This window comes from Melanerpes formicivorus, unplaced genomic scaffold (genome assembly GCF_026170545.1).
Source record: "Melanerpes formicivorus ecotype bairdi unplaced genomic scaffold, bMelFor1.0.p_v2 SCAF_3, whole genome shotgun sequence".
NCBI lineage: Eukaryota > Metazoa > Chordata > Aves > Piciformes > Picidae > Melanerpes > Melanerpes formicivorus.
In genome coordinates this window covers 42253672-42279105 of record NW_027142355.1, presented here as the reverse complement: position 1 = coordinate 42279105, position 25434 = coordinate 42253672, and the positions used below count along the sequence as shown (strand labels likewise).

Sequence of the window (25434 nt, the reverse complement as noted above, 5' to 3'; positions counted from 1 at the left end):
GTCTCCCTCCTTTTCTTTCTTGCTGATTATCTGACATACTATTATCTCACTCCCTTTTTCCTTTGTGTGCCCTCTAAAAACATCTCATGGCGCTACTACAGTGTTTCTGCCATAAAAGCATTCACAGTCACTATGTGTTTTGCGCTGTCCTCTGCCCTATGTTTGCCACGTTTACTCAGGCTGTAAATTTTCCCAGTTTGCACAAGGTCTCATTCAGCCTGGCCCCATTCTTGACTGGTGCTCAGGTACAAAATAATCAGAGTACCATCAAGAATGGGTAAAAAAAGCACCTCAACAATTTTATGTCCCAGATACTTCTGAGGTATGAAGCTTCAGAAAACATGCATGCATTCTGAGGCTCTTAAACACAAGGATCTTCCTTTTTACTTTCATTACATTTGAAATTCTTTCAGAATAGCTCAGAGCAAGCTCCTATGTAATTACATGGAATTGAATAATGAATAGCATTCACTAAATGCATAGTGTGCATGCCATATACAGGAAGGTAACAGTATATATGAACAGGTATTTGGCATTCATACCTTGAACTCCTACTGGCTTATAGCCAAAACCACATGGTGCACTATTGGCCTTTATAGAGAATTCCTGCTGGAATGCATCTCTGAGACTTCTCATAGAATCATTTCCTTTGGTAAAGGCCTCTAAGATCATCAAGTACAAACATTCTCTAATTCTACTGAGTCTGGTGCTAAACCATGTCCCTCAGCACCACATCTCTTCATCTTTTAAACACCCCCAGGGATGGGGATTCGACCATGTCACTGGGGAGCCTGTTCCAGTCTTTGAGAGCCCTTTCAGCCAAGAAGACACTAGACATTGGAAGAAACTTCTAACATCTAACTAAACCTCCCCTGGTGCAGTTTGAGGCCATTTCTTCTCATCCTATTACTTGTAACCAACACCAACCTTGTTACAACGTCCTTTCAGGGAGCTGCAGAGAGCAATGAGGTATTTATTCCCTCAGCCTCCTTTTCTCCAGGATAAACAATCCCAGTTCCCTCAGTCACTCCTCACAAGACCTGTTCTCCAGACTCTTCCTCAGCTTTGTTGCCCCTTTCTGGACCCAGTCCGTGACCTCAGTGTCCTTGTAGTGGTGGCCCTAAAAATGAGTATGAATAGCAGGGGAAAAAAGGAACAGTAGGAGCACTGCCTCAACATGGTCTGGGGCTGATTTCTCTGCATAGTGAAAAATACAAGACACACAGGGAGAGACTCATAGTGACTATAATAAGTATGAGAGATACTGAACATCTTGACATAGTATTCAGAGTAGGCCCTGAATTCCTCGTTGTCTTCCTGACAGCATGAGACACATTATGACAGATACAAGGTACAGTATACTTGAAACAAAGTCCATTTGCTGTGTGAATGTGAATGCAATCTTTTTCCCTGTACACTGTGGCTTAATATCCTTCCCAGATCTTTATCACCAGATGTTTCAGTCAACTGGATGCTAGAAGGCTTGAAAAATCCTGTCAGTTTTCATGTACTATAATCCTGCTCTATTGAGAGCAGACATGAACAGAACATCGGTTCATTCCAGTGCTATTGTATGCTTGAGTTTGAAATCACAAATTTGCCTATCTGTTTTTTCAATGCAGTACTCTCCAGTGTGTTCTCATTTGTGCACATAGCTTCTCCCATCTTGTCAGCACTACGAGTCAGCCAGTAGCTGAGCTGCAGACTCCACTGCACTGTCACACCGGTGGGAAGAAATTTGTTATCTGAATTACAAATTCTCTGCTCCTCCTGGCAAGCTGGCTGGCATGCTGCTGCAGGATGTTTCAAGCAGCTGCTCTTTCCAAGACACACTTCTTTACATCTCCAAGTTCATTACTTCTTTCCCTCACTTAGGTTTCCTCCTTTCCATGACAAAAGGCACTGGCCATGGGGCCATGCAATACCACTACCATACTGTTAAATTATTTCAGATTCTGGCTCACTTAGAAATTGGCTGTATGGCTTAGTTTATTATTGAGTGGGTGTCTGCAATGAGACAAAGCCAGATTTACGGAAACAGCCAAACTGCTACCAGTGTCAATACAAGATACACAAACATAGCAAACCCAGTAAAAGTGCAGCGGTCAGTATGTATAGGAAGGCTGTCCTCAAAGCAGGAGAAGGATGATGAGCATGTTTCCCTTTCCTCTGGGACTGAACAGTTACACTTTCAGTGCAGAAAGACAATCTGGTTTCCAGACTCATTTTGTAGCATGGTGATTTGCTAAGTTGTAGCTTGACTTTTCATCAAAGCCTCTCTAAGAACATAAGGCTAAAGCAACAAGGGGAAGTGAAAAAGCATTTTCTTGCCAAATGCTTTTTTAACAGGCTTGCAAATGATAGTGACAACTTTGTAAAGCAAAGAGCTTTTCCACTGTTTGACCAGACCATTATGATTTCCAACCTTCCATAGCCTGATACTTCTCTAGGTCTTGCTTCCGCTTGTACTTACTCCTGCAAATTGTGTCAGGTTTTCAGTTTACTTGGGACTAGCCATATAAATCATTGGCAAGGAAAGATTGGCAGATACCAGAACATCACTATAACTGCCTTAGGAAGACATTCAGAGCATCAATTGGAAGTGACAGAAATCTTTCTAGCCACAGACCTCCGAAATATCTGGCTTGTAAGCAACCAACCATTGTGCATTAAGAGTTTCACCTTCTGGAGGTGTTACAGCAATGGCTTCCTCTAAACACTTCAGCTGAGAATTGTGGTTGGTGAGGCAGTTTGTAGACAGGTCTCCTGACCATAATACCTTTCATAGTTGCAATACAAATGGGATATACCATACCCTTCTTTTTTATTACTCTGAATTTCAGTGGAGATAGAGCCAGATAGCTAAACTCTGTCTAGTTCGATGCTTTTTAAGCTAAATTTAGCTTTTTAACCATTTTTGCTATCACTAGGACTTTAAGGATGTGTCCAGAGGCTTTGCTGAATGGGGGCTTTTGGCTTATCATCAAATCAAGGGAAAATGTGCTGTAACCCACTCACCTGACTCAGTCACAGCTGTAGTGGAAAATACTAATCTCCACATTTATTAAACACATGCTCCCTCTGGATCTGGAGATGACACAGTAACAGCTGTTTTATTCTGCTTTCTTTTCAAGTCATGAGGAAATAAACAGGAACATGCCCCTGTTAAAATTCACAGTGTTCATACCTATGATTATAATTAATATATACCCAGACAAATAACTTAATTTCTCCATATCTTACAATCCATCCTTCCTATTCTCTCTCCCTATTGTTGTCATCATTATTGCGAGTAAACTGCTACTGGAATCTGACTCAAGGAGGGGAAATCAATTTTTAAGTGACAATAAATGAGATAAGTTGTACTGGGCATAGTATCTTCTCAGAAGATATGGAGACTAACCACTGTCCTATATCCAAGACAGTGAAACATAGCAAATCTCAGGAAGCCAGGGATAGCCTTGATCAGCTTGGCTTCCCAGAAGTATAAAACTCCTACTTCTCGTGGATCATCATTAATACTTTTTGTCCACATGAATTAATAGGAATACTTCTAGATGGCAAACAAATGTCACTTGGGACACAAGGATGGTATTAAAAGCACATACCATGAACTCTGGTGTGGCTTTTGACCACGGCTTATGGGTAGGAGCATAGTGGGACAATACACCCTCCACATACTAGGACTGGCACAGCTCATCTCTGGAAGGGGGAAAAAATTCACAGAGCAATTTTAATAAGGGTGCCTCATATAAAGAGACTTGGCTGGTAAGTGCAAAAAGGGACATACTGCCTCCTTTGCACAGCCCCTGAAAAAGTATCCAACTTTGAAACTACCACATCACCTGAACCTGCTGCTGAACTTAAAGCAGGTGATCAGCACCAACAACAGGCCATGCAGACCAGGCTTTGCTTTGACTCGGTACCGATCCCTCCATTCGAAACTCATCCCAGCTCCAAAAACATCCTAAGCATCTTGTGATGCTTCTCACGTTTTCCCAAAGCATTTGAGAACAGGAGAGAAGAGGTGACAGAGAAATGCACGAAGAACCTTGTGATCGACTGTTTTAGACTAGCTGAGTCCTTGAAGAGACTTTAGGTAGTGTCAAGGACACAGACTCTGTAACTGCACATGCATTTTTCTGAGGCAGAAAAGCAATCCCGCTGCAATTAATGGATCTTACTATGCTCCAAGTCAACAATCTTGCTAAAGGGCTTTGGCAAGTGTTTGGCCTTTGTGTTTGGATTGCAGTGCTGGCTGTGTGGTGTGCCTTTGTCCACTTCACCCTTGTTTACCAACAGAGGCATAGACACAAGCTAACTCTAAGCACAATTCTGGATAAGTACAGAGAAGCATTTTTTGTGTGTTCTGTACCAGTGCTTCCAAGTGAGGCAGATGAAAGTGAGTAAACACAGGTATTAGTAAAGTCATTTACCTTCTCACCATGCATGTTTATTATTTGCAGTTCAGTCACCTCTAACAACTGAAAAAGATAATTCAACCTCATTTCCTTCCTCCAGCATACCCACCCCTGTGAGGGTGGCTGTGAGGGATCGTGGCACTTTGTTTCGGAAAAGCTGTGAACCACTTGTTCATAAAATGCTTTGCAGTCACACTCAATCTATCTGATGGATTGCTTAACTTTTTCAGATCTAAAATAATTTGAAGATGTTGCTTTAATTAAATCTGCATGTCCTATATGATGTTTTCTTTGTTAAACAAGTCAAAACACAACTATTAATCCTGTGCATATTTATTACATGCAGACAGCAGCCAGCCTTCCAATTCACTCCCCCACTCCTTCTGGCAAACTAGGAATCCTCTTTGCCATAAAAACTTAGCCTTTTCATCAATAAATCTATTCCTTAGAAAAAGTTTTTGCCTTTAGAATCTTATTTTTCATTTACTTTTTTGGTTTGCATCCCAGAGAACTAAATTATCTTTTGTTGCAGCTGGCAGTTTTTACAATGTGCAAGCTGAAATAATGAGTGCATCACACTACCCTGCAAGTGCTTTTCATTAAGCTGCTGGCTACTATTCCTGCTCTGCTGGGATACCTTTGTGTCAGGGTTACTTTACACTGGGCAGAAATTTCAACTATTTATGTCATAAAGAATGCCTAAAACCCAGCTAGATAACCACCTCTAAAATACACAAGTTGCTGGAGATTAATTGTGTGTTCTTGTCATACTCAGAACACCTCAACTGCTTAAAGCTTGGAAACGATGCTAGAGAGTCACAGAAAGCGGAGAGTCGCGTGTCTGAAACTCATCGCTCCTGACTGCCTTCACAATTCTGTGCCAGCAGATACAGTGTCAGCAGCACATTGGCATTTCTGAGATGCCACACCACGTCTTGCTTGTCAACAGGCTGAGTTAAAACTCTATGGTCAAGTAGGATTTTCTGGTGAATTTGTGTGACCTAAAATAGTTCAGAACCATTTGTGTGGCTTGGTTACGTTTTACAGCATGCTTACACTGGTGATCACAGGACTGTTGCTGCTTTGTCTGTCCGTACTGCCTACTGGCAAATGAGTTTCCTCACATATATTCCCACTGCTGCCAGGGTCACCAGAAGTCTGAATGAGCACACAAAGAGTCCACTTAATTGCAAAGATTTATAGGTATGTTGTTTTCTTTCTTCCCTTTCCACTCAAACTTGCCTTCCATGTCTAACATGTCCAGAAGAGTGAGAGCTGCTTATTCTAGTCAAAATCAGCATCTGACAGAGATCACACTTCTGTAAGGATTCCTTATTTCTACTGCTAGTGCATAGGCAGAGAAATTTTCTAATCCACCCTCCACAGGGTCCTGAACCAAACTAAAATGCTGTGTCAATATAGTATCAGCCATTAGCAGCCTGCAATGAAGCAGTAAGTTACATGACTGGCCAAAAAAACCATGCTCTGTGTGACTTCCAGAAGGAACAAATCGTTAACTTTGACTTAAGATACCGTGCTTCTTAAGGTGGAAGACAGGTGAACTATTCTATGATAAACAGATGTGAGCTCCCAGAGCTGGGGGGAAGACCCTCACCAGCCAAGGTACCACCCAGAGGAGCTCAGCCCCAGCAAGGAGCCCCAGCCAGCACCCGTGGATGGTATCAGAGCAGTCATCAGTCCTGGCCCTAACAACCGGGGGGCCAGCAGGCCCCCCGGCCTTTGTTGTCACCACCACCATCACCCAGTGTGCACCATGAGGACTCACCAGAGATGAGAGGAGGATCCCTCAAGCCCAGATGGGCTCAGCTTAGGGCTTCTGCCTTTCCTGGGGGGGAATAAAAAGGGGAGTGGGTGGGGAGGGCCAAGTGGCCACACCTGGGGTGGGAGGAGACTCCAACAGAGCCCAGGTGCTCTGGGGTTTGAGGGGAAAAAGAGGGAATATGGAGCAGGTGACTTGATGACCTTGAAGGTAATTTCCAACCTGGTGAATTCTGTGGTTCTGTGAAATTTGTGAGTCTTGGAAACTGAAATGCATAAAGTTGCCTTTAGAAAATCTGCCTCTGCCTGCCCCAAGCCCCTGCTGTTTGAATCAGGTATAATTTCTATGTCAAACAGAGGAACCAATCAATTCCAACAAACCAGTGAAATCATTTTGGGAGCTCTGGGCATATAAAAAAAAAATCCTCAGCAATAGTTTCTGCAATTCTGATTGGTATTAACACAGTTAATGAATCCAGTTACTCTGAGGAGCACCACTTACACAGCAGGAACTTACCAATGGAGCGATGGATGCAGGTATGTTGGTTATCACTCAGAAAAAAGCCCTCCTTGCACTGACATTCATAACTGCCCATAGTATTTACACAAATCTGCTGGCATCCTCCATTGTTGTCCTGACACTCATCAACATCTAGAAGAGAGAAGGGAAAAGAAATGCAAGACAATGTAGAGATTCAGAATATATATCTAGCAGAGCAAGGAATCCATGAAAAGGCATCACAGGTTAACCTAATGAAAACTACCTGAACCACAGCAGAGTTAATTCATATTAATCCATCTAATTTTTTTTCCTGCATCCCAGGTTTGAAGTCAACAAAACCCCCCCCCACCAAACAAACAAACAAATAACACCCACCCAAAACCACATCAAAACCCACAACAACAGCAAACCCCCACAAAACAAACCAGCAAGAAATATACACACACCCCAAACAAAAAACCAGCAAACCCCCCAAAAAATCCAACCCCCCAAACGTTAGGGAGTAGGGGAGTCCAGCTAAGCTTCATACATTCTGAGCTGTAAATTGATTTCCAATGCACAATGAATGTTAACATCCCCAAAGGGCTGTGACCCCATTTGCCAAGTGTGGTGTTGCACTCTGTCATTCCCACTCCACTTGGAAAGACATACTTCAAGTCTACAGTAATTTCTAGCAGGGGTAGCAGGGAAACACAAAAGGCATTAGTGGGTGAAAAGAGTCTTTATAGACTTGTGGTCTTGAACAGAACAGCATGTTTCAATTACTAGAGTCATAACCCCCTACTTTGTCAGTTTGTTTAATGTTGTTTAATAAAAAGAAGGGGTTTTTAACTCTAAATGTTCCACGCTTGTATTGTCATTTTAATAGGTAAATATAGAGACCCACAAAAGCAGCACTAGCTACTGGCTGTTCTGAGGGTCCCTGCCTACCCCCACCAACTCTCTTTGGCATAAAAGTTTTTATGCTGTTGTGTTTAACAGAGACGTGTTTCCTGAATGGAAAACTGCTGCCACTAAAAGGTATTTGACCCACATTCACCCTTGTAGGTCTCCTCTTTTGCTCATAAGAAGTGTCTAATATCTTTATTTTTCTTCTTCTTCTTTTTCTCTGCCCCCTCCCCCCTTGGATAAAAGCAACTTGTCACCTGAAAAAATCCATGTTTTCCTTTTTTTAATTGAGACTCTGCCCCCCAGTTAGTTATTTCACAGTATGTGCCAACATGTCAGCAAATGAGCTGGTGTGTGTTTTGCTTTCATTTAGTTTTGGAGGGGAGGCGAAAAGCACCACAAAGCTAAATGATCCACAGTGCTGAAAGCCTCAGCAGACCTGTCACAGCTCCTGCAGAAATTTATTCCTATGGGACTGGCCACAACAGAGTAAGGGATTACCAAGCTGCTTTTGCCAGTGCTCTTGCAGGCAAGGCCAGAGAGCCCTGAAACACAGGCAGTAAGAAATGCAGGAATGCTGGCTAGTTCTGGCAGCTGGCTCAACTAAGCCTGCCACTGCTCTTTGTTGGTGTCCTGACAGTGCTTCTTGTGGCAGAAATCGTAGCTCTTTCTAACACAGTAAAAAAGCTCTAGGGTAATTACAGCAGCACTTGGAGAAACCAGGCACTCTCCTCCTGTCTTGAACTACAATGCAAGACAGTCCTTCTCATTCTTTTTATTTCCCAGGAAATGTTAAGCACTATTGCCCCAAATTTTCTGTCTCAAAATCCTCCCCTCCTCTCCCTCCCCAGTTCTTGCTCTCTTCCAGATTTTAACATTTTCATAACCCCATCAGAGCCGTTTAAGAGTGTATAGAGAAAGGAGAAGTGAAGGCTTTTCCTGCCTTCTGCAGTTTAAGAGGGAAAGAGAAGAAAGCAGCTTTGTGAGATCCTTGCTCCGTGAGTCAGCAGGACTTGCTGCCCTATCAGAGTCAACTCAAACTTGTTCCTTCAAAATAACACACTGGAGTCTAGAGCCTCCTTTCTGGAAGATGCACTTGAACACTTCCTGAAGGAAAGAGTCTCATCTGGTGAAAGCATATACCCCAAAATTTTGCTACAAAGTATGTGGACTTTCCAGCACTCTGCACTTGAACAATTGCCTTCCAACGTGGATGAATAGTGTGAATGGAATGGAATTATTGACAAACATTTCTTTCCTGCTTTTGATAGCAAATGCTCCTTTTCTGCTTGGAGCATTTTCTGCCCTGAGAGCAGATTTACCACTTCCATACAGAGGCAGCTCAATTTACCACCAAGCCCCAAATCCATATACTGGAATAAAAGTCTCTACAATGCAAACTCTTTAAAAACTTTTACTATGAGAAATCTCTCCAATGGTTTTCAAATACTTGCATCAAAATTGTTTCAATATTCATGTATGAAGAGGAAGTGCTGAAGAAAGGGAGCAGCTGGGATCTTGGACCACTCTGTCTCCATACCACATGCCTTCCAGGAATAGAATAGAATAGAATAGAATAGAATAGAATAGAATAGAATAGAATAGAATAGACCAGACCAGGTTGGAAGAGACCTTCAAGATCATCGTGTCCAACCCATCAACCAATCCAACACCACCTAATCAACTAACCCATGGCACCAAGCACCCTATCAAGTCTCCTCCTGAACACCTCCAGTGATGGTGACTCCACCACCTCCCCAGGGAGCCCATTCCAATGGGCAATCACTCTCTCTGTATAGAACTTCTTCCTAACCTCCAGCCTAAATCTTGGTATGGTGTAGGATTAACATTTTCTCAGTCCTCAGTCCCATTAGGGTCAGGTCTTTTGGACCACTTAGTGTTACCGCGGTGGTATTGTTTGGTGTCTACCATGCCAAGCAATTGATTGGGCACGGCTGCCTGGAAAATAGTCACTGAATTCTGTACTTGGTAAACTTCCCTTCCAATAAACTCACTTTATAATCAGCCTATTACTAATCCAATTTAGAGAACAGAGTAAAAAAGTTTCCTGAAGTGAGGACAGAGATCTCCAACAACTCCAATAAGCTCAAGCTTTGGTAGATCTGGCAGAATAATTCCTTCACTTACCTGAAGTTTTTCAAAGTTCACAAATAAAACAGCTGCCCAAGGAGCTCCTTCTTTCTTTCATTGTTTGTGCAGTTCTCATTCAATGCAGCTCAAGTGAGCCAGCTAAATTAGCCAGATTTTCTAGAGATTAAGTTCCACATAAACACCAAAATAAGTAGCCAAGTTTTCAAACCAGCTGCCTGGCTCCAGTTTTGGAGGCACTACATGTCAAACTGAGCTGCTGACTGGTTTGAAAAACTGAAGGTGGATTCTCAGGGGCTTGAAGTGCTGCCACTGTGTGACAGTTTACACTTGCTGGAGACCTGTACCTAACTCTAGATACAGGAATAAAGTAACTCATGATATAAAATCCCTTCACTCAAACACTTACTCTAAGGCCCAACTAAGCACAGGAGAAAGTGCAGGTAGGTTCTTAAGCTTGTCTCTGCAATACCTGTCCCAAATAATTGTCCCATGATTACATCTATCAAGGACAATCCCTGATGGAAGCATCCTTATCAGCACAAATAAACAGCTAAAATGACAACCAGCACAAGAGTTAGAATTGCTTATACAGAGTTTAGACCAGAGTGACAAACCTAGGCTCCCAGAGAGATGAGCGCCTGGACTTCAAATTGGCCAGTCGTCATCAAGGACAAGACAGAAGGGAAGAGCCAGATCAGGGAGAGGCTGGGAAAGAAGGTGTCTTTCAAAAGAGAAGGAGAGATAAAGGATGCATATATACATGCATCTATATCTATCAGAATGATTATGTAAATGAATGCATACCTGAGTTTGCATAAGACCTCTAGCTTTTTGGCCCTCTGCCTTCACATACTAAAACTTGTGTTCTGTATCTTGGTAAGATGAGATCCTCTAGAGAGCGGTAGTGTGGAACAGCATCAAAGGGGAGGAAGCATTATAGCTGATAAAGATGGATGTTTTAATTATCAAATAAACAAATGCTTTTGGTTTCTCATTTAATTTATCTGATGAACTAACTTTTCAAACTAGCTCCACTGGTATTTCTTCCTGATCTGGCTCAGAGCTTCCTACAGTATCAGACTTAAAGAAACTGTTCTGATTGAGTGTCCTGTTTGGATACCACTGAGGGAGAAAAGTCTGCCATGGGTATCCAAAACCAAAACCACAAGCAGAAAGATACAAATGTGGAAACTCTACACAGAGTGAATGTCACTCTACGTCCACTGTCCACTTGCTTCCGTGATCTTCTCTTCCTTTCTTCCTTCACTTTCATAAACGTTTAAGCCCCTTAGAAATCTGAGTCTCATCTTCAAAGTCCTCAAAGCACTTGGGAACTGCAGTACAATGTACTTACTATAACATTAAGAGTCTTAGGAGATGTCTAAAACCAGGACTTTGACTCATGATCAGGGAGCTGATCCTTCCAGTCTCTCTCTAAGCTACTCTTTGAGCCTTACATTCTGAATATTTCTAGTCAGAAAGCTAGCTAAAGTCTCACCAAAGGAATTGTATTCCTGGATTTACTAGAGTCATAGTTCCAGTCATCGTTATTCCTAAAGCAAAAGAACATGTGGCTCAGCATCCTCTCTTTGACACTGCCCTATGGCTCATACTCAGGAGAAGACCAAGAGATGGAAGGGATCCATTTCTGGCATGCTTTCTCAGTTTCCTGTATCACTTGCTAGAGCATTGTCCCACTGGATCTTTCCTGAACAAATTTCTCCAATCTCTTCTGTACCTAACATGATGTAGCAATTCCTTCTTCAATTTAATTATGAGTTACATAAAACACACTTTTATTTCAAACATGCTGCTTCATAGTCTAAATGAATATTCCCTAATCCCATCATTGTGAGAAACAGTATTTATTGCCTCTTCTGCTTCTTTCTTGATCTTACAGACCCCACTCAGTCTTCTACTGTTTACTTCATTATTTTGAGCTCTGAAGTACAGCAATTCATAAATATGAGAACCACAGAGACAATTCAGATGACTTCAGTATATGGTGTTTAAAATCTCTCATTTCCAGAAGTTAATCTTGATGACAGCAACATTTGGCACAATTCTTCTTTTCTGTTGCATTCCCTCCAAGTACCATGATGCTCTACTGTAGTGGGTGTCTTGGAAGATCTGATTTCAAGATAGCTGTGGAAGCCCAAAGAGCAAGTCTGGCATGTAGGAGTGAAGCAAGTAGTATCAGATTAGAGGTTGTAGGCAGACATTTCTGCTAGAATGGTCATACAAGTAGTGACATGCTGTAAAGATAGGGAGGGTGATACACTGCTTCAGCTGAGGGGGCCATGGGAACAAGAATCATTGCAAATCACTGACCCAGGTTGCCCAGAGAGGTCATGGAAGCCCCATCCCTGGAAGCATTCAGGGTCAGGTTGGATGGGGCTCCGAGCAATCTGATCTACTTAAAGATGTCCCTCCTCACTGCAGGGGAAGCTGGATTATATGATCTCTAAAGGTCCCTTCTAATATAAACTACCCTGTGATTCTAACTGAAAAAAATGCTTAATCATCTTTCTTAGACCAACTTTCTATGAGCATGCAAAGGGAAGTATTAGAAGAAAGAAACACTGCTACCTAAGTAGGCAGCATTCATGTCTCCAGGTGAGATGAAATAAGACTGCATGAAGAATCTAAAAGCAGAGCCCAGTTTGTCTGTATTTGTAGGTGAGGCTAGAATTCTGCCTTGCTCCATTTCTTTCTGGAACTCAAAAATCTGGTGAAGAGAAGGGAAAAGAACACCACGCCCTTGAATCCAGTATGTCAGTCACTGCCACAGCTGCAGACATTTTCACTAGAGCCTTTGCTGTGAAAAGATCCACTTGAATAAAAATTCAATTCTTACAGCAGTGAATGTTTACTGGAGTGGACATTAAAAAACAAACCCAAGCGTGGAAAAATTACCTGTCCCTGTAAATACAGCACATTTTAGAGAGGAGAAATGCGAAGCAAGGATGCTCTTACTTTAGGAATACTAAGATAATGCTAAAACTATCAATTCCTGCCTGGAACCACCCTTTTCTTATGTACAAGGATACAACACCTAATGATGCCCAGGGTCTGTCCCAGAGAATCTTGTTTCCTGCTGGGCTACAACCACCTATAACCTCATACCCCACAGACCATGCTTCTATTTATAGATGTGTGCAACCTGAAAAGGAATGCTTGACATCTTTTCTTTCTATGGCTATTTTGTGAGACAGTGGAATTCCTTAAACTTCACACCACACAAACACAGCTACAGCAGACTCTTTGTTATGTATAACGTCGGAAATATTCACTTAGCACAAGAGCTGAGCTCTGCTGCGTGTGCTGGCTGCCCATGTGCGGAGCTGAGGTAAACAGCCCCACGGATGCTGCGCCGATGTGCTGTTGAGTTCATGTCTGCTGACGTCAAATGTTTACTCCTTTCTTAAACAACTAGGCACAACTGTCTGTCCTTTTAAGATACCAAAACCCTTTTTGCAGCTTTTAGCATTTCCAAAACAAATATTCAAGTCCCTTAATATGACATCTTGGTTGTAGCTTCTATCCTCTGACTTGGTAATCATGGCTGGTTTTCAAACAGACCTAAACACACTGTGGCTTCCTGACAATAGTGCCTAAACACAACAAACTTCCCCATCATTTAGTTTTTAATTTGATTCTGATACCAGGCTTTAAAGCAATGTTGTATGGATTGGATCCTGCTTCTTTTCATCTACAGTGCCACTGCCTAGGGAATGCCAATAGCCTCCAGCTTTGTATGAGGCTCTTGCTGTGAGGCTTGGACAGCCACAGTCCCATTAGCAATAAGATTGCAGTTCCCACTGACTTCTAGCTGCATGTGGGGCACTCCAAGTTGCAGTGCTGGATTAACAATTCTCCATAAACTAGAAGGAGAGTTAATTACAGATGCAAACCAGCATTCCTGAACACCTGCAGTAAAAAACTGGGGCAAGTTGAGTAAATTATCCAGTCTATTACCATAATGTCTCTTGTTTTTGTTTTGCTCTGGGCTTTCTCTGTGGCATCATTAACTGCTGCAGGATCAGCTCAGGTAGTTCTATCCTTCCTCCAGGACAACTACTGCCTATACCTACTTCCTTTTATATCTACCTATAGAGCATGCTAGGCTCAGAAAAATCTGGTTTGGTTTAACACAAACCTGCTTTTTTTGCTTGATTGGTTTTGTTTGTTTGTTCTCTCATAAAACTAAAAAAGATGCTGCTGTGGGTCAATAGTTTCATCACAAGTGAGCAATATTTTCCAGGTCTACACAATATGAAGCATTTTGCTCCTGAGCTCTGGCAACAAAAGCCAAGGAAATTGCTAGATCAACAATTCTTTTGTATCATTTGTCAGTAATACAGTTAGAGGACTCTCCAGATTCAGATGAGACAAGCTCATCACTGGAACATCCAGTAGACTATGAAGCAATTCTCACTCTCTGTATTGATAATATCTCAAGTCTATCAAAACGAGGAAGAAATGGAAGAGTTTGAAGCATGACCTTCAACACTTCAAAAAGAAAACTATACCATGAGTTGAAAACCGCTGCTCTAATTAGGCACGCATCATGAAACTTCTGGGGAACAGGAAAGTGCTGACAATGTTTGGGAAGTGCTGAAACTGCTCCTGTAGGTCATAACAAACCAATGACATTTTCCTGAAAGTATCTCCACTGAAGAAAAGTGTTTGATAAATGTAACCTCAGCTTCTGAGTAGTTTCAGTAGGTACATCTTCAGTGAATGAATGCTTCATTTGGCACAAAATGTTTGGGTAAATGGGCATTTATGCTACTTGGGAAACTAGCTCAGCATTTCCACTCATCTACTCAGTTGGTAGCGCATAAGACCCTTAATGGGAAGGTCATGAGCTCAAGCCTGCAGTGGGCAGGAGTGTTCTCTCTAGGCAGCAATGTCCTTTCTCTGCCCAGGGAGGTGGTGGAGTCCCCATCCCTGGAGGTGTTCAAGAGGGGATTGGATGTGGCACTTGGTGCCATGGTCTAGTCATGAGGTCTGTGGTGACAGGTTGGACTCGATGATCCTTGAGGTCTCTTCTAACCTTAGTGATACTGTGAGACTGAGTGCAACCTGGAAGCATTAGGTACTTCTGCAACAAACCCAATGCTTACTCCCTTTTAAAAAGGGATTATCTTAAAGGAGAGCTAATAAGATACTGTGATACTGTGATACTGTGTGATACAGGTAAGTAACACAAAACTCACTATTTAGAACCAATATTACCTTTGATTTCTCTTGACAGGTACTCTGAAAGATACCCAAGCTCTTACTACGAGCATGTATTTCTATTTTTTCGTGTGGAATGGCACTGAGCTTAGCACTCAATGCAGTTTGCTGTGGTGGTTTGCTTTTGACAACCTGGTTTCAGAAACAGCCTTAGAAAGCAGTTGGGTTCCTGTGCATTAGCTAAGCAGCAGCCACCTATCAGTACATGCAAGATGCAGTAAGTTGTGTCAGTGCTAAGCAAATCAATAGCTGAATGCCATCAGCTACATGCATCTCTTATAAAGAGAGACCAGTGGTGCCTTCGTCAGTCAGAATGCTCGGAATTACCAATGAAAAGCAGCACCAGTCCAAACAAATCTGACTTCATTTACTCATAATTATGAAAAGAAGGGATGAATTTCAGAAGCTTGGAGCTGCCATGGTAATGTAAAGCCAAAACAAAGAGCCCAAAATAGATCAAACCAAGCAGCTCATCTCCTCCTCCCCCACAAAATTCTCCAGAGCTGTATTCCTTCCGCTAGCAGCCAGGAACACAGGAAGGGATTTCTGCAAGAGCTATGGAAAGTCATACAGGTTTTAAAAAAGTATTTAAGAGTCATGACCTTCTGGTACCAGTGTCCATTATATGAAGTTAATATATCTAATCACTTTGTAGCTACATTAGGTTAAATACCTATACAAGACAGAAAACCTTGTGTTTCAAGCACAAGTTAATCTATAAATGACAGGAATCAATCAATTCAGGGCTTTCTATAGGCAACTCACTCCACTAAAAGCCTTCTTACTTTTAACTTTAAGATATCTGCCATTGGTTGTAAAAGACCTTATGTAGGAGGGAAAACTGTTTACATGCTGAGGATAACAAACTGATGGTCCACTGAAAATTTACAACTTCAAGTCTCTGAAGTCCTGCTCAGACATACAGCCTGTGTGAAATTACAATGTGAATGCTTGTTGGAAGCTTTCATTTGGAGCTCAGCTTCCTAGTTCTTTGAGTTGCAATCTCAAATTCAAACAGAGCAAAACTTCACCCACACCCAGCATATTCATGTCAGTACAGAGCAGAAGAAGGCATTTCATGTTCTTTCAACGTGCCATCATGAACAGGCTGCGCCTGTGGTCCCTCCAGAGCCCAGTCGATGCTGGATTTATACTTAGGAGGTGTTCTTCCAGTTATTTTTAAAGTGAGCAAGCCAAAGTTTCTTAGACTTCCCTAAGATGTTCACAGAGGGAGTTTCACAGGTTTCCCTAAGTGCCATATAGACAGGTTTGGGCCTACTGAAGGAAGAGCTGCAGTAGCTCAGGTGGCAGATACCATGACTCATATCTTGTGTGTGTGTAGAAGATCTGATGCACTGGAACCGGGGTGCTTAGCATCCTATGTAACCAAGGTTTCAATGATATTTAAGTCACACAATAAAAGTCTAGCTCACTGTCCTGTAAGTGCAGCTCCACACCTGTCACTATAGATCAGTAGTGAGATCCAGAACACACTCTTCAGTGTCATATTATTAATTTTTATTCTGCCTCTTACTTAGTTTAGAAGGCATCTCTTAGTTATGCCTTCAAAATAAACAGGAGAAATAATGAAATGAATGAAGCTTCTCCACTTTTTCAAAGGCAGTGATTCAAGCTCCCCAGTTCAGTCTACATATAGCAATGTGTGTATCCATTACATAGAATCATAGAACCATCTATGCTGGAAAAGCCCTTTAAGATCATAAAGTCCAGCCATTAACCCAGCATAGTCAAGTTCATCGATAAACTACGGCCCTAAGCACTGCACCTACACACCTTTCAAGTATCTCCAGGGATGGCAACTCCAGCACCTTCCTGGGCAGCCTGGTGCCATTCATAATAACCTTTTCTGTGAAGAAATTAGAAACTTTTTCCTAATATATAACCTGAACCTCACTTGGAACAACTTGAAGCCATTTTTTCTTGCACTACCCCCTCTTGTTTGGGTGAAGAGACCAACCTCCACCTCACTACAGCCTCCTCTAGAAAGTGGGGTCTCCCTCAGCCTCCTTTTCTGCAGACTAAACAACCTCATTTCCTCAGTGGACTTGTGCTCCAGGACCCTTCACCATCTCTGTTGCCCTTCTCTGGACCTGCTCCAGCTACTCACTCTCTTTTTTGCAGTGAAGAGCCCAAAAAAGGGAACACAGTATCCGAGGTGTGGCCTCCTCAGTGCAAGCACAGGGGCATGATCACTTCCCTGGACATGCTGGTCACACAGGCCATGACGCTATTGGCTCATACTCAGTTGGCTGTCAACCAGCATCTTCAGGTCCTTTTCTGCTGGACAGCTTTCCAACCACTCTTCCCCAAGCCTGGAGCATTGCATGGAGTGGTTGTGATCCAAATGCAGGACCCAGCACTTGGCCTTGTTGAATCTCACTCAACTGGTCTCAGTGCAATGACCCAGACTATCCAGGTCACTGTGTAGAGCCTTCCTATCCTCAGGCTGATCAGCATTCCTGCCCAGCTTGGTATCATCTGCAGACTTACAGTGGGTGCCCTGGGGAACACCACTTGTGACTGATCACCAAGTAAGAGGTACACCTCTTCAAGCCAGGAGCAGCCAGTTTCTCTAGGAAAATGCTTTGGGAAACAGTGTCAAAAGCTTTACTAAGGTCCAGGTAAACAACATCCACAGCCTCTCTCTCATCCACTAAGCAGGCCACCTTGTTGTAGAAGGAGATCAGGTTAGTCAAGCAGGACCTGTCTTTCATATACTTAGGCTGACTGGGACTGATCATCTGGTTGCCCAGAATGTGCCATGTGATGGCACCCAAGCTGATCTTGTCCATAACCTTCCCTGGCAACGAGGTCAGACTGACAGGCCTGTAGTTCCCCAGATTCTCCTTCCAGCCCTTCTTGTAGATGGGCAGCACATTTGTTAACCTGCAGTCAGATGGGATCTCCCTGGCAAGCCAGGACTGCTGGTAAATGCTGGCAAGTGGCTTGTGAGCACTTGCACCAGCTCCTTGGGTGGATCCCATCTGGCACCATACACTTGTGTATGTCTAAGTGATGTAGCATGACGCTAACTGTTTCCTCTTGGATTATGGGGGCTTCATTCTGCCCCCATTCCTTTTATTCCAGCTCAAGGGGCTGGGCACTTGGAGAACAACTGGTGTTAGCGTGAAAGACTAAGGCAAAGAAGGCATTTAGTACCTTGGCCCTTTCCTCAGCCTTTGTCACTGTTTCCCTCCACATCCAATAAAGGATGGGGAAGTTTCTTCTCTTTTTGTTGCTAATGTATTTGTAGAAACAACTTGTATTATCTTTTACAGCAGTAGCCAGATAAAGTTCAAGTTGGGCTTTGGCTTTTCTAATTTTCTCCCTGCATAATCTCACAACATCCTTGCAATCCTCCTGAATTACCTGGCCCTTCTTCCAGCTATCTTTTTCCCCCCTGAATTCCAGCCAAAGCTCTCTGTTTAGTCAGGTCTTCCCTGCCAGCTCATCTTTCAGCACAGAGGGATGGTCAGCTGCTGTGTATTTAGCAGTTCCTTCCTTCCAGGAAGGTCCAGCCTTTCTGGACTCTTTGCCCTTCAGGACTGCCCTACAGGAGACTGTTAACTAGCCTCCTAAACAGGCCCAATCCTACCCTCCAGAAGTCCAAGGTGGCTGTTCTGTTGTCCTCCTTACTTCTAGAATTGAAAACTCTAGCATTTCATGATTGCCATGCCCAAGACAGCCTCCAATCTTCACATCACCCACAAATCCTTGTCTGTTCACAAACAGGTCTAGCAGGGAGCCTTCCCTAGCTGGCTCCATTGTCAGGTGTGTCAGGAAGTTCTCCCCCACACTCTCCAGGAACCTCACAGACTATTACCTCTCCCCTGTATTGTATTTCCAGCAGACATGTGGTAAGTAGTCCCCAGGAGAACAAGTACTAGCAATCAAGAGACCTCTCTCAATTCAGTATTGCATTGCAAACCCTGTTTTTCAGGAGCTAATACAGAAATACAGGTACTCTTTATTTGCTACCATGAAAAATGCTACTCTGCTACTTCAATATGAAAGTTGTCAGTAGCAGCAAACTTGGTTGGTTTGGTTTTTTGAATCAACTCCTTTTGGTCACAATAAAAATACAGCAGAAATATTTGCAAAAGATGACTCCAGGGAATGTTTGTGGATTCAGATACAGATAAAAGAGATCACTTTCAAGGAGAGCTCTCCTGGAGAGACATCCCTTACAGACCAAGAGAGTTATTTCCCATGCATGCATATTTTGGTGACAAGAATTAGTCAAAAAAAATCACCTATGAGATACTAAACTCTGTGATTGTCTGATGCAAGAAGATAAAAGCAGCAAGATAAAACATACACTGTACCTTACAATTAACAAAACCAAAACATTTTCTTCCCTTTGTATAAAATTTTATATTCCCAACTTTCAAAGTAAAGTCAGGTTTCAAGACCTTGCAATAAAAGTCTATTCCTCTCTGCACAAATATTCTTATGATGGGGAAAAAACCCCCAAAACAAACCATAGAAGTCCAGTCACTAAGATATGACCTTGAGTACACAGAGCTGGAGGCTCCCAGAACTCTGGATGCTGAGATCTTGCTGAGAAGCAACTGTTACCCTGTTGTCTAAACAAGTTCATCAAATACACCTTCCTGTTCTTTTACACTCTCCAGTGGTACTTCCATTCTGTTTTAACTAAAGTATATCCACTCTGCTGAAGAGGCTGGACTATAGCCTCATTGCTCTGGCAACCTTCTCAGTTCTGCTCCTGTCCTGTAGCACAATACTGTATGTCCACTCCAGCATTACTTATTTAACACAACATACTTCAGTTGTTCCCAAACATTTCCTTCAAGATCCCGTAAGGCCTCTTAGCCATGACTTTTGCTTCCTAATTCTCTAAGCAATCCTTCTGGTAAAGTATGTCCAGTGATTAATACTTCAATTAATGAATAATAATCATTATTATTTAGGTGTCAGCTATAGTGATCACAAAGCCATGGCCGTGGGAGGGCGGCAAGAGCTGAGGGGAGCGACGCAGCGGGATGGGTGCCACGGGCGGCAGGTGGAGGTGGGAGGCGGCGTGGGGTGCCTGACCTGGAGTGAGCTTGGCAGGGACCAAAGACCCGTGTGGTGTCACTTTTACACACGGGGGGGCCCTGCCCAGGGCTGGGCTTGGTTTGCTGTGAAGATCTCTCAAGTGTAGTGACATGTCAAGGTGCTGAAGCCAGTGCAGAGGAGGGCAAGGAAGCTGGGGAAGGGCCTAGAGAATAAACCTGATGAAGGGCAACTGAAGGAGCTGGGGATGGTTAGTTTGGAAAGAGGAGGCTGAGGGGAGAGCTCATAGCTCTCTACAGCTGCCTGGAAGGACATTGTGGAGGGGTTGGTGCTGGTCTCTTCTCACAGGTAATTAGTGACAGAACAAGAGGGAATGGCCTCCAGCTACCACTGGGTAGGGTTAGACTGGACATTAGGAAACATTTTTTCAGGGCAAGGGTGGTCAGACATTGGAATGTGCTGCCCAGGGAAGTGGTGGAGTGTTTCAAGTTGTTTTGGATGTGGTGCTTGGGGCTATGGTTTAGGGGTGAGCCCTGTAGAGTAGGGTTCTGGGCTGGCCTAGGTGATCCTGAGGCTCTTTTCCAGCCTGAACATTTCTGTGATTCTGTGATATTCAAATATGCCACATCAACCAGTCCATGTTTCCTCCTGCTTCTGTTATCTGTGAAAGTACCTCTTCTGCCCTGATATAATTCTGGTAATGAGTTGCCTGTACACAGGGGATACTTTGAGATACCTGAGAATTATCTGGATTGAAGGCTAGAGAAGGTAATGGAAGCAGTAAAAAAATCCAGAAAACCTCTCTCTTGATTGTGTTGTTTGATTCAATCTTTAAAGTATGAACACTGCATGCTGAGGTCAAAAGAATCATGTCAAGAGGCAGAAATTCAGGGCAAGTGTGAGACAGCAAAAGCAAGACACTACAGAAAGCCAGGATCCTGGAATCTATTTAAGGGAACCCATTGCCAACCCTTTATAGTACTTATCCATAGAGTAAAATAATTTTGTTTCATTTCAAATGAGGATAGCAGCTATGCAGCAAGCAACTAAGCAGCAGCTACTCTTTGACAGCACTATCGTGACTGTGTAAACTGTATTATCTGTCATCAATCAGCGCTGCCAAGAACTGATTGCATTTAATGCAGAGTATACCAACAGTGACTATACTTGAAATCAGACACCAGGTGACATTGCTGTGATCCATGGGAATTCAGAGTCTTAGCTGGATCTACGTCATTTCTAGGACTGACAAATACACCATTGGATGAAGGAAGGCTTGAATGTCACACACATAAGACTGGTAAACACACTCATTACAGGCTGAAATCCTGCACCCTTAGATGAATACACCTTCTCCCTTGCCTTGAATAAATGCTAAATACAATGTGGCTCCCAAAGCTTTGGTTAGTTTTAATACATTTTATAGCTCTTCTCTTCAGGGATACATCAATATAGGCCACACTGGCTTAGAAAGTTACTATTGTGAGAAAGTGAGGATGGATTGACAAAAGGTACAAAACTAATACAAACAATACAAAGAGTAAGACGTAGAATAAACCAGCTTTGCTGAACCAAGACACAGCCATCTACAGCCATATCAGACCAAAGGGGTTTAGCTGTTTTAATGCATACATATTAACTTCATACTCTAAGCTGATTATTCTTTACTTCCCTGACTGTTCCATGTAGAGAAATCTTTGCTGTGATTGATTACCCCCTCTGGGGAGTAAATATTTAAGGAAAGAGGCTCAGACAACAAGAAGACTTGCAGAAACAAGAGGCTGAGATTGATGCTGCTGTCACATAGCTCCCAGTTTCTTAATTTATTATGACAGTCTGAGAATCTAACTTCACAGGTGACAGCAACCAAGATTTATTTTACACTTTTGATTATTTCCCCATACCTAACAAAAAACCTTGGGCCTATGGTGATTTATACTCTCACTTGTTTTGGGACTTCTCAGATCACATTGGCCTAAGAAAGCAAACATATGTCAAATTAACATGTAAAGAAAGTTTTATCTCATTTGAACTTTGAAGATTGATGTGGGGTGACCAAACATTAGAGTACTTTTGAAGGGAGAAGTTTTCAGATACAGAACTAGAAAAATCAGGAGAAGAAAAGCAGTGTGTTCACATGCTGGCTTCAAAGGAGGCTGAATGTTAGAGGCATTTCACACAAGGAGAATTCCATCTTTTTATTAGATTTCCAGAATCAACATAGATTTGTTTTATAAGTTAGTCCCCAATTTGGGGCTCCAAACTTCTGATAGTAACAATTCCATTTTCAAAGGTGTTGATTAACTGAAGTCCAGGGGACTGCATCCATGAAAAAACAGACAGTAGTTTATCTGAGCTACAGCAAATATGTTTCAGAATGGGGGCAATCATGCACATAAAATAGCTGTTCCTCTCTTGTGACTCCAAGTTGAGTACAGCTAGGTGGTTTATATGCAGACACTCCATCAGCTGAAGCACAGACCTTTATAGAAAGGTAGAGCCCAGCTTCGTGGTTGTTAAATGTTTTTCAGTATTGTATGCAAACACCATAACAATTCTCACGTGCCCATCAGGGAACACACCATGAAGAGAGGAGGCTGGAATGGCTCAGCCTGGACATATATATCTCCAGTTACTGTGTGTATAAAACTGCATCTGAGATTTAGAATAGGAAGTTCATCAGAACTAACCTATTATAATCCCAGACCAAAAAAGAGATTTAACTTGTTTCTACAATTGTCTGCTACTACTTGCACCATAAAGGTACAGGCAATCCAGATACAGAAGTAAACATAGATACAGAAGCTGGCTGTGAACGCCTGAAAGAGAACTGTGTGTTCAACAATTACTTATCATTCCAGCTATTCAAAATTGCTCAGCACCTAGTCATTAGCTAGTAGGAGACACTGTGGAATAGCAGTCCATGTTGTCAAATCTGATGCGTGCCATTGTACCACAAAGACTTGAAAGCTGCACTGATGAGTCCCAGCTGTTATCATTAACATACAGACCGAGACTGAAAATACCTGCAAACAATACTGCAGTAGAAGTTAGGCTGCTTGAGAAATACATCAGAAAGAAACTTTCTTTGTCATTGAGGCTTGTGTCTCAAAAATAGAGAACCTGACAAAATGCACACACATTTTTAAGCCTGAAAGTTAGTTGTGCAACTTGCAGCATTGGTTTTTGTGTATGCACCCACCACATCTCATCTGGTGGAAGTTCGATAGCTTAATACCTCTAGGCTCACATTTGCAGGGGTCCTCTAATCCCAAGGTCCTTAATACACTTCAAGGACCCAATCACTGCCAGTCACCATTTGCAGAAATAGAGAACAAATGAAGGGTTAAAACACACAGATACATCTATTGTTAAAACTTGCCTTTCAAGACAGTCTCACAGTATCACCAAGGTTGGAAGAGACCTCGAGGATCATCCAGTCTAACCTGTCACCACAGACCTCATGACTAGACCATGGCACCAAGTGCCACATTCAATCCCCTCTTGAACACCTCCAGGGATGGGGACTCCACCACCTCCCTGGCCAGCACATCCCAATGGCCAATGACTCTCTCAGTGAAGAACTTTCTCCTCACCTCCAGCCTAAACTTCCCCTGGCACAGCTTGAGACTATGTCCTCTTGTTCTGGTGCTGGTTGCTTGAGAGAAGAGACCAACTCCCCCCTGGCTACAACCTCCCTTCAGGTAGTTGTAGAGAGCAATGAGGTCACCCCTGAGCCTCCTCTTCTCCAGGCTAAACAACCCCAGCTCCCTCAGCCTCTCCTCACAGGGCTGTGCTCAAGGCCTCTCCCCAGCCTTGTTGCCCTTCTCTGGACACCTTCAAGTGTCAGTCCACCTAATAGAGTCCTGGAAACAGGAAAGAATGGCAAAGAAATCTGGAAGACAGACAAGAAAATGTATACTTTTTCTAGCATCTCTTTAAAATATTTGGCTTTACTACACTGTAAAAAACTTCCTAAAAGCTGCTTGACTTTATAATAAGAATGATCACATGAAAAAAACCTAATATCTTTTTTAGCTGTTGGGAAACAGAGAAAAATAAACATAGATAATAGAAGCATCCATTTGGAGCTCAAGCAAGCAACACATTGTGCACAGCTGTCTGGGAAAGAAAAGCAGAGCTAAATTCAAAAGGAAAACACTGATCTCTTTAATCATACCAATGATTATGCAACCCTAAGTGAGTTATGTACCCTTTCCTGGCATTTTACATCGGGGAGTTTCGGGAATGATTCCTCATACACTTGCAACTCTCCTCCCACTGCATGTGGAGAGGCAGATAAGGCAATAATCCCTCATCCCAGTGTGTACATTCAGACAAAGAGAAGGAGAAGAAGGTAGAGTTTGAGCTCTACCAATGATAGGTTGGTTTTGAAAGGAAAAGGTCGAGCACTGGAGCTTTCACTGAAGAAGCAGGAATGGTATGATGTGATACACACGCACATGCATACATACTAGTGCTCTCGTCATCTGAGTCAGACTGTAGCTCATTACTACTCATCTGGGGATTAAACCAGCATGTTGGAGAAAAAACCTCTCCTCTCTTAAAATAAACCAACAAGATTTTAAAGGAGTACTTCAAGACAGGACACTGGGTATGGATTCTAACCTCAGACCTTACTTAAAAATGAACCATGATTTCAAACATGAACTTAAGTGCTACACTGATTTGGGATCCCAAGGTGCATTTCATAACAGGCAGATGTTATTTTGAGGCCTGTGTCTGTCTGCTCCTGGTTTGTCTCAGACATTTATCCTTTAGCTGCAGGTTCCAAAAATGTCTTCTTGTGATTCCCAGACTCTGGAAGTAAGAGAGAAAGCTTGGAAGAAGGAGGGACTCTCCACTGGCCAGTGAGGATTGGGTTAGAGATCATTTGAGTAAGCTGAACATACATAAATCCATGGGCCCTGATGGGATGCACCCCTGTGTGCTGAGAGAGCTGGCTAATGCTATTGTTTTACCAATCACCATCATCTTTGAAAGATCATGGGAAATGGGAGAGGTGCCCAAGGACTGGAGGAAAGCCAGGGTTACTCCAGCTTTCAAGAAGGATAACAAGGTGGGCCTGGGAAACTACAGACCAGTCAGCCTCACCTCCATCCCTGGAAAGGTGATGGAGCAGCTTATTCTGGAGGTCATCTCTAAGCACATGGAGGAAAACAAGGTTATCAGGAGCAGTCAGCATGGATTTGTGAAGTGGAAGTCACGTTTGACTAACCTGTGATGGTGTGACTGAATGAGTAGACACAGGCAGAGCAGTGGATGTTATCTTCCTTGACTTTAGAAAGGCCTTTGACACTGTCTCCCATAACATCCCTTGTGAGAAAGCTCAGGAAATGTGACTTAGAAGAGTGGAAGATGAGATGGATTGAGAACTGGCTAAACAACAGAGTCCAGTTGGAGACCTATAGCCAGAGCTGTTCCCCG

General features: G+C 42.8%; 1 protein-coding gene across 4 annotated transcripts in view; it reads right to left on the bottom strand.

Annotated features, from left to right (window-relative positions):
- The window catches only part of SCUBE1 (signal peptide, CUB domain and EGF like domain containing 1), a 226197-nt gene that overhangs the window by 142618 nt on the left and 58145 nt on the right, over positions 1-25434 (bottom strand). For all 4 annotated transcript variants that reach the window (XM_068170772.1, XM_068170778.1, XM_068170786.1 and 1 more), the window contains one exon: positions 6718-6852. In XM_068170772.1, the coding sequence (XP_068026873.1) occupies positions 6718-6852 (135 nt within the window). The remainder of the gene's footprint in view (positions 1-6717; positions 6853-25434) is intronic.